The sequence below is a fragment of the Pogonomyrmex barbatus genome, unplaced genomic scaffold (assembly GCF_055798465.1).
Source record: "Pogonomyrmex barbatus isolate J1 unplaced genomic scaffold, ASM5579846v1 scaffold1, whole genome shotgun sequence".
Taxonomy (NCBI): Eukaryota; Metazoa; Arthropoda; class Insecta; order Hymenoptera; family Formicidae; genus Pogonomyrmex; species Pogonomyrmex barbatus.
Window position 1 is genome coordinate 7,908,309 of NW_028297098.1, and position 13,943 is coordinate 7,922,251.

A 13,943-nucleotide genomic window follows, 5' to 3' on the forward strand; every position below is an offset into this window, starting at 1 on the left:
TTATAAACATTAACAAAATTTAATTTTTAAAATTAATCTCTAATTATATATAATCAATATTTTTGTTGACTTTTAAAAAATATAATAAATTAAATTTATTAATTTTGCAAAATAGATTAAGTTTGAAATAAAATAATAAAAAACAAATAATAAAAATTGTCATGCAAAACGAAATCTTATATATTACTTTCTGCGACCAAAAATAAAATTGTAAGCATTATCATATTTCGTAGGTACATGTTTCGTAGGATAAATATGCTCGAATTTGATAGCGTGTATTAATACGAGGATTTCATTTGCGACATAAAAATTTCTCATGTATGTAGCTCAATCGAAGGCAGTTGCGAATAAAAACGTATCGTTACATTTCTTGTCTTCCAGTCGAAAGTCAGTTAAAAAGACTTGAGAACGGCACTTTTAGAGTGCCGCTCTAAAAGTGAACGTATGTAACATACATGCATTGCATTTGGTTATTATACAAAAAACGAATTGTAATAAACATGTAACAAGCAATAATCCTATGCTTGAGATATTTACATAATAATTTGCATTTTATAACGATCTTCTTGGCGCATCTTTAAAAATACGCAAATATTTTCTATTATGATATTGTTAATCTTAAGTTATATATTTCAAGAAATAATTAAATTTGTCAAAAGCATTCGCTGAATATGTACTATAAATTTGTGTTATCGAAGATTCTCCGTATAATTTTGTACAAAATTTGTACGCGCAAAAGCGAAAGTCTTCGCTTCGGTGCGCATGCACTTGATGACTATCGGGTCAGACGACAGCACGCGATCCTCATTATGATCATCGGCGAAGTCCAGGATCGGTCTTCCCAAGACCGATTCGCAGGATGTATTACGTTCTTTTCGCCATCAGTGCGACTTCGAGCAGCCTTGACCCGTTTCGAATCTTTCTTAAATTACTTCTTTATTGTTTTTACATTTTTATGTAACGATCCAGGTTGATTTTCATCTATTTATTGTTACGAGTTATTTGCGTACTTATCATTGGTTTATGCAATTTAACTGCGCAATTCACTACCGTCGACTGAAGTAAAGTTCAATCCTACATATCCTCAATTGCACCTGCGAGCGTCGAAGCGAAGAAGTAAACAATAAATAAGAAAACGTCATGGGTTTGTCAACGAACCAGGTCGCTAAACACGGCCGAAGACAGTGGTGTAGATGTGAAAGCGGTCAGTCCAGCTGCTGCTGGATTATGTAAATCCCAGGAAGAGCGATCAAACGTCTGACGAAGGTACGTACGTTGATACGCGATATTCGGACATCGATATTCGGACATACGAGAATTTCATGAATTCCATGTTCTCCATATGCTGCGAATTTAAGGCTGAAATCTCGTGTGTCCGAGACCCACGGCGTGGCCTCGGGATCTTTCGTGTTCTCGGCAACGATACGTAACATAACGGAGTAAGAGAAACTTACCGCGGATATTCACGTAATAACGTGCTTAATGGGCGCGTCCATAATTAAACAAGATCGACGTGTTATTCGCGAGGCGATGTGATTCCAAAGAAAAAGCTAAGTTTCAACGCTTACGCCCCGTAAATCACATTTAAACATTGCAATTCTGTTCTTTCGACCCCGCTCATTGTGAGAATATATAAAATATTCCGGCAGATATCACCTTCAGCAAGCTAATGTCTCTCCATCAGATATAACTATGAAAATAAGGAATGTTTGGCTCGTGATTATCGTCGATCGTGTGAAAAGCCATTTGCATTTAGCGCTGATGTATTTTCATTTATACGTTAATATTGCAATTCTTTAACGATTGATGCAAAAAAAGCTCAAGAAAGGAACTGTGTCTTTTTATCGACTTTACAATCGCGCGCAACGCGTAATATTCGACAATTTTTTCCATCACTTTCGCAGAACGTGACGAAATGAAAAACTGTGATAAAGCGACTTCATCAAACTGGTCCGATAGGTCGGTCCTCATTATGAAAATATGATATGAACGTGCCGATTAAACAAAAGGCACAAAAATTATATTGTGTCACATGTGTAACCTTCGAACCATTGCATTTCACACCACATTATTATATTCGTGTCGACGGATCAGATATTATAGCCGACAATTAACTGAATAAACATACGTCCACTTTTCGAGGATAATAATGCATCGGTTTCGCACAGGAGGATACGTGAGTATGTATTTTGCTATTTGTTTGCGTCATTAAAGCTTAACTAGTTAAATATTAATTATATTTATCCTGCCGTGTTTTGCGTTTTATTGGATGTAAACACGAGCTGTTTGTTTCTTCTAGAGCTAAACTTGCGTTGTACCAACATGGAACATTTTCGTTAGTGACGGCCTAAAAATAGGCCGAGCAAATTTACGCAGCAGAGAAAGACGGAGCGGCCAGAAAACCTGGCCGGAAAATTAATTTGTATGGATACTTTTACATTATAAAATTATCGTCAGAATATCATCAATATCTTAAAACCTATTAAGAAGCTTCACTTATTTATAATTATTAATTTCCATGAAGATGGCATCCAAAGCAGCCAGAAAGTAATTTTAAACATTCGTGATGTTTTTAATGCAAGGTGCTGTGAACGTGCTCATTTATGATAAAGAAAGTCACATTTAATATTCTCAATGGCTGAATATAAGCGAGAAAGAGACAGAAGAGCGAATATCTTTATCGTGGAATCTAATAACATGCGTTGATAAAACAATAATTAATAAAGTTTTAATTTTTAATAATCGCTATATCAATATTAAGTTATTATTAAATTATAAATAATTATTAATTAATTAAATGATAATTATAAAAATTAAAAAATTAACAATTTGCAAAAACTTAAATTTTCAATTTTTTATTTTTATAATTATAACTTGATTATACAAGATCATAATAGACATCGTATATATCTATATATAATCGAAAAAAACAAATTATTATCAAAAGTACGATTTAAATATTAGAATATGAAATGAGAATGAATATTTAAATATTAGAATTTCATAAAAATTCTTAGAAAATTTTATTATTTTAATTTAAATTTTAAATTAATTTCTTTAAGAATTTCTATGACGAATACCTCGTCATAGAATTTCTTTTACCATTAAATGATAATAAAAATAATAATTAACATATAAATCTTTATTATTTCTTGGAAATAACATTTTTTTCTAAAATTGTATTTTATATATATATATATATATATATATATATATAAAATAAAGAAATTAATTTAAAATTTAATAGAATTTTGTATTTTTCGATTATATATAGATATATAATCGAACGATGTCTATTATGATCTTGTATAATCAAGTTATAATTATAAAAATAAAAAAATTGAAAATTTAAGTTTTTGCAAATTTTTAATTTTTTAATTTTTATATACATATAATAAATATGTATATATATATATATATATAAGTGTATAGATTTAATTGTATAGAAAAATTACTCAATCTTTAATTCCGTGTTTTTCACTGTTTTCCTTCATTGATACCAGACTCAATAAAAGTTTTTCAAATCATTAAAAATAGTAACAATGCCGCCAGGGAGATCTATCGAAGACATAGAACAATAAATGAGCACGTCAGACATATTCACATAAATAATTTTTTTCATTAGTCATGTGCCAATTTTCTCGATCACAAAAACATGTGATATTTATGAAAATTAAGTGGAAAGATCATGATCTTCAATGCCGAGGCTGTATAATTATCTCTATGTCGTCAATACAAATATGCAAAAACTTTGTATGTAGTTGTGTAATTAAAACTTTATTTACATAGTAAAAATTATAAAAATTAAAAGTAGGAATAGAAAATGATAAAAAGAAAATAATATACATATCTAAAAAATATAACATTTCAAGAACAAATTTCTTGATATCCTTGATATCCTTGATCTTTTTTTTTGCTGGATATGTTTATTGAAATTATAATAATAATAAAGAGATTTTTATGAATTAATTTCTAAAGAGCATTTTAAAAATTCTTGCTTATTTAATTTAAATCGATTTTTATAAAGTGTTATTCACTTGGCAAAATTCAAAATAATGCAAGTTTTATTAAAAAAATTATCCATAAATTTGTTTAAAAAAATCTATAAATATACTTATAATCGATATAATATCATCGTATATTATCAAACATCATCGATAATTTTATTAGAAAAAGGAATGACAGTGCAAGTGTATCATCAATGCTACGCTTATAGTAACGACAAATAGGTCGATGAGTTAATCGTTTTGCGGCTCAAGGTACTTGCAAAACGCGAGAAAAACGTTTATGCTAATTTGAGCCTCAAAGTTCTGACGAAGAGCTGAAGTCGTGGTGCCATCTCTTGGGAGAAATTCCTAGCAGAGATACCTTACCTTTGAAGACTTACACTTATAGATATATTTTCAAAATCTCGATATCGATAACTCAAAATGATTATTACGCGCTATTTATTTTTCTATATAATATGGATTTTTCAGACTCAGAAATACATTTTCGTTCTTGTAAATGTTGTTTCTTAACGGGAATCAAAGAAAGAAAGAAATTTATATTTCCAAAAACACATGTGAGAGAGAGAGAGAGAGAGAGAGAGAGAGAGAGAGAGAGAGAGAGAGAGAGAGAGAGAGAGAGAGAGAGAGAGGAGAAATTTTCAGAGTTATATTTGTTTCGCATCAAAGTTCATAAATCACAGTTCAACAAAACTTATATTATTTTGACAATGTTCGAGTGAAGTGAAGAAAAAAAGATTTTAGCATAGAATATATAAATGTATAAAAGAAGAATTATTAATCTTTTTTACATGTAAACATATATATCATTGAAATATATGCAGCTAATCTTTTATGTTATCGAATAAATAATTATTGAAAATTGCTGTCGCGTTGACAGGTTACGAATTATCATGCAGAAAATGCACTGCAATTTTATGTTCCGGATGACACTTAAAGTAGCATCTGTTGCGTGCACTTATTGCACTGTCAGATAATGAACAAATCATGCGTTTCGAGTTTTACATCGCGCTTCCTAGTCACATAATAGTGCATTGTTAGATTATGCAATGACATAAGTATGTCGTTTACAACAAGTGTCGTCTCTTAAAACTTTCTTGAATTTCCGTGTATCATTTTTTCGATATCAGAGCCAATTCGATCATTGTTATGCAAGTATTGTTATTAAAAGTAGAAAGATAAGACGCATAAGAAGCATAATCTTAAGTTATTACAGAGACTCTGTTTTAATCTTATATAGTTTTCTAAAGTATTTTTCTCGAAACTTCAGGCAAAATAGTTTATTTATTAACAAATATTTAACGGATATTTATAAATAATTTACTACAATTGATCAAAACGAATACTCATATATAAATTTATATAACAATTTTGGTGCTTTTTAAAGTAATAAAAATTCTTTCTAATTAATCACTTTAAATAAGACTAATATGTTTTTTTTGGGGCTAATAATTCTTCTTTATTATACATGTCGTATTCCCGAATTGTATCATTTACCATTTTTTTTACACACTTATGTGTTTTTCACATTTATTTATTAAATATTTTTTTAATATATGTATTTTTGATATATGTTACTTCATTACTTTCTTACTGTATTCTTTTTGCATCATATTTTATCATCGAGACGCTACACACACACACACACACACACACACACACACACACACACACACACACACACACACACACACACACACACACACACACACACACACACACACACACACACACACACTATCACACCACACACACACACACACACACACACACACACACACACACACACTATCACACCACACACACACACACACACACACACACACACACACACACACACACACACACGGTGTTTCTAGAACCAAGGTATTAATATGTTAAATGTTAAATGTAGAAATCCCAAGAATCTGGATAGTGAGGATGCGTTACATACGATCGTGCATGCATTCAACTGCGTTTGTCCTTTCACTATACAATGCTACAGTCAGGCAAAGCGCGCGGCCTGGTCTCTCGCTGCACTTGCCGGCTATTGCCGGCCACTTTCACGCGCGATTGCGAACTCGGTCCCGCCGAAGTAAACCGCGCAGGACTCACTGCCGAGTTGCATGCCATAAGTTCCTACGACCATACTCGTGAGGAAAAAAAAAAAAGAAAAAATACCCGCGAGCGCGGCATATGTTACGTATCGCATATGGGATAGCCTAAAACTCGTGTTGCGAATAATTGAGATTGATCTCGAACTAAGTTTCCTTCGTTAAAAGACTGTACGGGCTTAGTGAGTTTTTAATTTATTCGAACAAATAACAAGCAAACTCGGTGTACAAATAAAATCGCGAAAATTATTTTGTGCGAGACAGAATCATTTTGGTTTCAGCGACGAAATACCTGTAACTTCGAAGTTTGACGGAAGACTGCCTTCCACACCTGTTTACCATAAACCAATCGTCTGTATTCACAGCGAATTTACAAGTTTCCTCCGCACGGCCAGCTTTTTGCGGTATATTGCAAAATCCCACGGAAACCGTATGTCTCTCGCGCCGAGTGCAAATCTCGCTCCTGCATGTTGGCGCGTCGCGTAAGTCGCCGCATAATGCAATTGAAATTGCAATATCGCGCGATTGGCAATTCCTGACGATTATGCATGCGCAAAACGGCGCGAGCTTTCTTAGAAATCCACGCCGAAGAAAGTTTCGCTGGACCGTAAAATACGTTTGGCGTGTATACGTATGAATTTCGATATATAATTAACCGATCTAAAACGCGAAATCGCGAATGTCCCAATATATCAATGTATGCAAGCGGATCCATTATAGCTTTTTTTTTTCCGCACGTTCTACATTCTCAAAAGAAATCTACCAAATTCAAGAGAGACATGTTCTAAGAGAGATATAACGTTATTTTTTATCACATTTATATATAAATTTTATATATATAAATTTTATAAGGATGAATTTTATTTGCATAACTTTCTCCACTTAAAAAGTAAAATAACACGTTCGTAAAATTTAGGAGATTTCTTCCGTCACGTTCGACGATTCTGCAAGCTAACTGTGCGACTTACCCGGGAAGTCCATCGGTCCAACTGAACATCTTCTTAATCTTCTGCCGTTGCACTTGATCGTCATTTTCAAACCCCTTGTTATCCATCGCGGTGCTTTCAATTTTATATGTACTGTTTCACTTCGCGAGTGGCGCTTGAAGCGGGCTAAGGATTTTCGCGAGAACTCACGCGCGAAAGTTTTGCTGCTGATTCAATGACGATCCATCTTTTGTTTCCGTTAAAAACACGTCACTTCGACACGTGCGCCGCGCTGAAAGTTAAATAGATTATTGGATATTATGTCCTACACACTAGCGATGCATTGCGATGCGTAGAGGTATACTGCATATTCGAATGAAACCGAGTTTCCGCCTCACGCATTTGGAATGTTATTTTTTTGCCGTAATCGAAATGGATCTTTTGTCGTCAGTGAGAATTTCGCGCGAAAGATGATCTTCTTTTATTTTTTTCGATCTTAAGTATTTTTGTAAATAAATTATAATTTTAATATTTAATCAAAGTGCTGATTTAACATGAAATTTTGGTTTTTTACGGACGTTACTCTAAAATGATTTTTTAAAAATTCATTGTTTCATCGGAATATACGTATCGCGTGTGTCTCAGGTAATCAACATTGCGATCAATGTCGCTCTCCATATCGTGAGCCTTGGAGGAAAATCTGATTTCCCCGTCGCGGGCAAATATTACAGTTTCTTTAATGAGTACACGCTCATTCATGACAATAACGGAAAGTGAAACTTTAAATGCAACTTTATCACGACCGAGCGAAGTGTGCACGCTCGAGGTCATTAGGAAGAAAGCGTGATATATAACGATGTCTGTCGGCCACTGAAATAGAAAATGCGGCCGCGCCGCGTCGGTGGAAATAGCGATCGTTTTCTTTGGCTTGTTAAGATATCTCGAGCGTCACGGGGGGAATACGATACAGTAGCGCGAGAGGCGCCGCTCGTCGTCACGTTGCAATCGAAAGTAAGAGATCGTGAACATGCCGATCCAGTTCGTGTTTATGGATGTTACTTAATCCTGCCATTACCGTAGAGAAGATACTTCGAGATCGGTAAAATCAATAATGCAATTTATCATTGTAGAAATCATGAAGAATCATGAAGATGGTTGAAATTAATTTATTCAGTTATCAATATTCAATTTTTGTTATACTATTAAAATATTTTCTAATGCTAATTAAAAAAAGAAAATGAAAAATAATAATATTTGTAGTGGGAATTATATGCAATTGTCAGAAAAGAAATTTTTATACTGCCATATCACAGCAAAAAAGAAAATAACTTTGACTATTTCAAGTAAATTATAAACATGAATAACGACTTTCATAATTTTCACTGTAATATTATATAAAAATTGACTGTGCATAATTGAGATATTGGATCACTGATTTGACAAAAAGAATTCATTGACAATTTTTTATGAAAATAATCATAATGGCATTATTGCAGTAGTAACATAGATAATAATCTTTCCGTATTAAATGGTGTACGACTATGTTTCACATTAATACCTACGTGGCGAATAGTATTTTTATTGTGATTCATTCATTATTGGTAGTTACGTCGATATTCAATTGTTTCTGCGTGTTAATGTACTCTGTGGAATCGTGTGACGAAAGACTGAGAGAGAAAAAGAGAGGGAGAGAAAAGAAAGATCTATCTCGGTATGAATGCAATGTTCTCTAAACGTGAAGAGAATTAAAATAACGTGAATGCCTTTGTATGTAGCAAGTGTACGTAGCAAGTAACATTGCGAGAATATTGTTAGTTGCGGACTAAGTTAAGACGTAATATTTGCAAAGAAGAAGAAAAGAGACAGAAGAAAAGAGAGAATAAACTTCCAATCGCGCGATCAGAGATTTGTAATGTCACAAGAATTTTGTAGGACTTTGCACCGCGCATGCCGTTTACCTTGACAAATCGACGTTTCTCTCGAATGGCGGAATCGTGTGTATACACGACAGATATCACCGACCTCGCTTCTGCCTGAAAAATGTTCTAGACATTTTTGTGAAAGCGCTGGGAAATACCGGTCTCTCTTAGAATTAGAGACTCGCATAAACATCTGATAATTTTCGATCAATTTTTTTTTTCTAGAAAAAAAGTTGATATAAAGAACTATCTAAAAGTTCTCGAAATTTATTTATTAAAAATCATACAGTTACAAAATAAATTAAAGGAAGAAAACACTGAACAACCCGATAAAAGGAAAGTATTTTTGAGAAATTAAGGAAATGAACAATGAATCTTTTTAAAACTTGGAGAATATCTTATTAGATATATTTTTAAGTAGAAAAAGATTTTTTGTTAGTTTATTTAGGGTCCATATCTCTGCTGTACATTAGCGGCCAAAAATGCCTTCCCTCTTAAGTAAATAGCGTTTTAGGCAGAATATATCCAGTTATATCGCATCTAGCTATTCATACATCATGTTAAGTTCGACAACGTTACCTCGTGCCGCTTGTCAAAATCGGAGTGAAATATTGAAATGCTACTAACTTAAGGGGGAAGGCATTTTTGACCGCTAATGTACGTGCAAAGACCGTTAGTAGACGCTGCGAAAAAGCAATTCGGCAGTTCATCTGAAAACGAAATAAAAAAACCAGAAATATTTATAAATTATATATCGATAGCTATAATCCGACGTAGGATTTTTTAAATTGAAAGTTCCTTTTTTTATTAATAATAATTTTTATTAATAACAAAAGATTTTAAAATGTTAATTTTTCCCTTGAACCATTGCCATCGGTGTACATAATTTATAAATTCTCCTAGTTTTTTTCAAATGAATTCCATGTCAATGAGACAACTGCTTTTTTGCAGAGATATAGGCACTAAAAAAAAATTTTTTTCAACTTAAAAATCTGTACCTTATTAAAATTTCTTTTAAGTTTTGAAAAAATCAATTTTTGTTTATAATTATATTTTATTATAGTTTATTTTGTTTATAAAAAATTCTAAAAATATCTTTATTTTTCGGGCCATTACAGTGTAATTTATTTCATTTCCTTTAAAATAATCGCCTGCTGCATTAATGCATCGGTCTTAATGCGATTTTAATGTTCGAAAACATTGCTGGAAGTCATTTTTCGTTAACATATTCAGCGATATCTTTTGATTCTCTTTTTCTTTTGAATTCCTTTGAATTCCTTGATCTATTGTATCGAATCGTTTTCCCTTCAGTTTTTTTTTCATTTTAGATAATAAAAAAAGAATATTTCCCTCAAAATAAAAAAATTCAAGGGGAAATAAAAAATGCGACATTCCCAAAATGTGAATAAAATTAAAAAAAAAATGATTTGATATGATAGAGGAGATTCAGAAAATATTGTTAGACATGTTGAATTGATGAGAAATAACTTCTTTCAGTTTCAAATATTGAAATCGCATTGGAACCAATGCATGAATGCAGCAGACAATTATTCTAAAAGCATTATTCTAAAAGAGATAAAGTTAATTTATTTAAATAAATATATGATTTTTAATAAAAAAATTTTGAGAACTTTTGGGTAGCATCTTATATTAGTAATATAAAATTTAAAGATTATTATAAAATTTCAGATTTAAGAAACATTTCTAAAGCATAACATAATTTAATAACAAACAGAAGTGATTTCATTTGCCTTTATAAAACATGTACTTTTATATTACTCAGTATATTATTTTTATATGTTTCTTGTTATTACTATTTATGTTGTATAATATTAACTGGTAAATCGCTCTATAACAATTTGATGCAGGATATATCAATTACTAACATATCGATTATAATATATTGTAGTTATATTTTCTGCTGATGACCTATATATGATAATATCTGTCCATTTAATATTGATTCTTGCGACTAGTTCACTGGTCAAAGTATAATCTACTTTTTGGTTATTATAGAAGCGGAAATTTAGGAAGATTGATCGACCAAATAAAATTTTGGACATCACATATCTAGTTAATTAATATACAGTATATCAATGTTCGAATGTATTAAATGTCTACATGTGGTTAAGAAACGTGTGATCTAGAGAAATGAAATTCTTTTACCGCAAACCGCACGACATAATAGATATCGTCAGTAAATAAGAGCTTAAATCAAATCAATTGTGAAAATGCGACAATCATTATTATCTTTTTTAACAAAATAAATATTTATTTAATGAAATTGTAACAATCTATAAAATATCGTTATTAACATAAATTAATTGTGAAATAACAATCACTGTCATGTTGTCAATATATAAATAGTAATTTTTATTTCAATTAACAACATCTTTTACGCGACATAAATTATTGATGTTTTCTTGTTGTGCGAGTTCTTTTAATCATCAACATGAGACAAATGATTCCTTTCGCGATTTTGCACGCTGTGCAGCGGGAAGTACAGCGTAGGCAGTCGGAGAAACAATGATCGCACGTGCTACTAGAACGAATGAATTATTCACGTCACGCGACAAAACGAGCGTACGAGCAATATCGCAAACAATTAGACAATAATCCGTTAATGCGCAATTATTGAAGAAATCATGCGAAAATTAACGTGAAAAAATAGATTGACATTGTGTGGTCACGCGATTGCGCGATATTTAAACACTCAATCATCTAATATTTTTCTAAAAATCAGTATATAATATAAATGTATACAAGACATCCTATTTTTTATATTTATACAATATCGATCGTGTAAAATATTTGCTTTTCGTATAGAAAGAAAGTTTTTTATTATCTCTGACGTTATATCGATTCCGTTACGCGATCTCTTAATATCTAATCGCTCATGCAAGTTACAATAATGTTAAATAATTGACGTTACGTAAATACGTATGTTTTACGCAGTGCTTGATAATTACTGCTCTTAAAAAAAAAGAATTTGGTAAAAATCGATCTAACACGGTTTCGAAAACGCCCATGTCTTAATGATTGTCATAAACAAAAAAGAAATTTAGAAACGCTGTCGTTACGTACCGTGATCTAGTCGATTAGTAGATGACTAAACGTATCCAGTCGGTCGTCGACTTATTAGTGAGATACCCGCAGGGCTTACATTTGCATTACCCAATAGTTATAGTATACGTAAGAATGTAATCTTTGATGTTGCAGCATGTGTACGGATAAAATTGTTGCAGTATAATAATTAAGTATTCAATTATCTAATTACATACAGGACATTATCCAACACATTTTTCACTAGTTTTAATAGGTATTTTTGCTTGACACTTTTAATATATCTTGTAGTGCGTAGAAAAAATTCTAAAAATAATATCGAAAGTTTCACATACGTATCTCTTTTCGTAGATTTTTAACATTTTTTAACGTAATTTTCGAGTGTTTTAAATTTACAGAAATTTTATTTATTGCTTGTATTAACTATACATTGTATTTTTAGTATATTTGTTTTATTTCATATGTTTCTCGTGGTTAAAGTCCTCGAAAAATAGGTTTTATTTAATGTTCCGATAAGATCCGTTATCCCTTTCGCTTCAAGTCGTCTTCTCAAGATTAATATCTTTCAGCTAGCGATGAAAGTAGGAAAGTGCGGTGTAATGCATTCGAATTGAGATCAGAACTCTTACTAAAGACAGCGCTCTCAGAAATTCAATTCGATATTAATTTCTAGCATATGTTTCTACGTAGGGAAACATATCGCGTATACGGATATACGGAGAAAATAATTTTATTTTTTATACAAAAGCTACAAGACCGATTAAATAAAATTGAAAAATCACGTCAACATTGTATCGTTGCGTTTGCAAAATCTACTGTTTTGCTTGCGCCAATGCAAATTTCATCAACAATCTTGTCGACTGATGTTAATTAACGAAATTGAGTACGTAATACCGAATACGTGGACACGATTTCAGATATCGCATATACACACTTTCTCTTAAGTTTTGTTTCACAGTATATTCAGTCCTCATATTCACGGTTTTAAACATTTCGTCCCACTTTGACTGTATCCTCATCACGTGTATTCAATTCCTCTTTAGTCGTATATTTCATTTGTCATTTTATTATCTTTAATAATTCTCACTGAAGAAAATCAAACATTTCGATAATTAATTACGACAATTGGGGAAAAAGAGAGACGAGATTATTTGTCACATTGAAAAAGAAGGCTAGTTTTTTTTTCCTTTTTTCTTATTACTGGAAGTTCGAATTTTCCACACACACATATAATGTGACGTGATCGATCACAACCGATCGAAGAATGGCGACTTATTCACTATTTTCATCACCGTGTGATTTCTCGCACCTTTTCGCGAAGCGTTGCGGGATGCGCTCTCGTGTAGTGCCCTTCGGAGAATGAAAGTTCCGTTTCGTCAGTTCCCGCGGAAGCCCTTTTTACCTCGCGCGAGTTGCACCGCTGTGGAGAAGCGATTTCGGAGTTCAGCGCGGCCGCGGATGTATGTACAATACAACCGATCAGTTTGAACGTGTTTCTTGCACTGACGGGACAGAGTCCGGTTAAGCAACAAATGCATGGACGCGCGAGCGCGCGACCCGCTCCAACTGGTGCGCGGTCTCAAGAAATACACGCGCACACGCGCACGCACGCACGCACGCACGCACGCACACACACACGCACGCACACATGCAGGAAAGGTGTATCCGTCGTCCTGCTGCCTGCATTCACCTGACGTGATAAACCGAGTCGACTCTTGGTCAATTCATGTGCGCACACATAGCGAACGGCAAACGTTAAACGCCCCAGACGCTAATGGATAGGGGCCCCTTCGCTTCAAATCGATAGAATGAGAACTGAAAATCTCTGAAGGATGCACGGCCTTGTAGAAGGAGATCGAACTCGAGAGATAGTGGAAAATTCTTCAACGCCCATCTCTCGTCTTCGATTTCACGGTGTTGCTTTTGCACGGGAAT

General features: G+C 32.8%; 1 protein-coding gene across 2 annotated transcripts in view; it reads right to left on the reverse strand.

Annotated features, from left to right (window-relative positions):
- Positions 1–13,545, reverse strand: part of snu (ABC-type transporter snustorr) — a 51,616-nt gene extending 38,071 nt beyond the window's left edge. Inside the window, exons 1-2 of one of the 2 annotated variants that reach the window (XM_089081067.1) lie at positions 13,318–13,545; positions 7,069–7,318 (exon numbers count right to left, since the gene is read on the reverse strand). In XM_089081067.1, the coding sequence (XP_088937193.1) occupies positions 7,069–7,154 (86 nt within the window). In that variant the 5' untranslated portion in view covers positions 7,155–7,318; positions 13,318–13,545. Of the gene's footprint in view, positions 1–7,068; positions 7,319–8,984; positions 9,004–13,317 lie in introns of those variants that run through there. The other variant, XM_011646421.2, reaches the window with a different exon arrangement.
- Between the last annotated feature and the right edge of the window lie 398 nt (positions 13,546–13,943).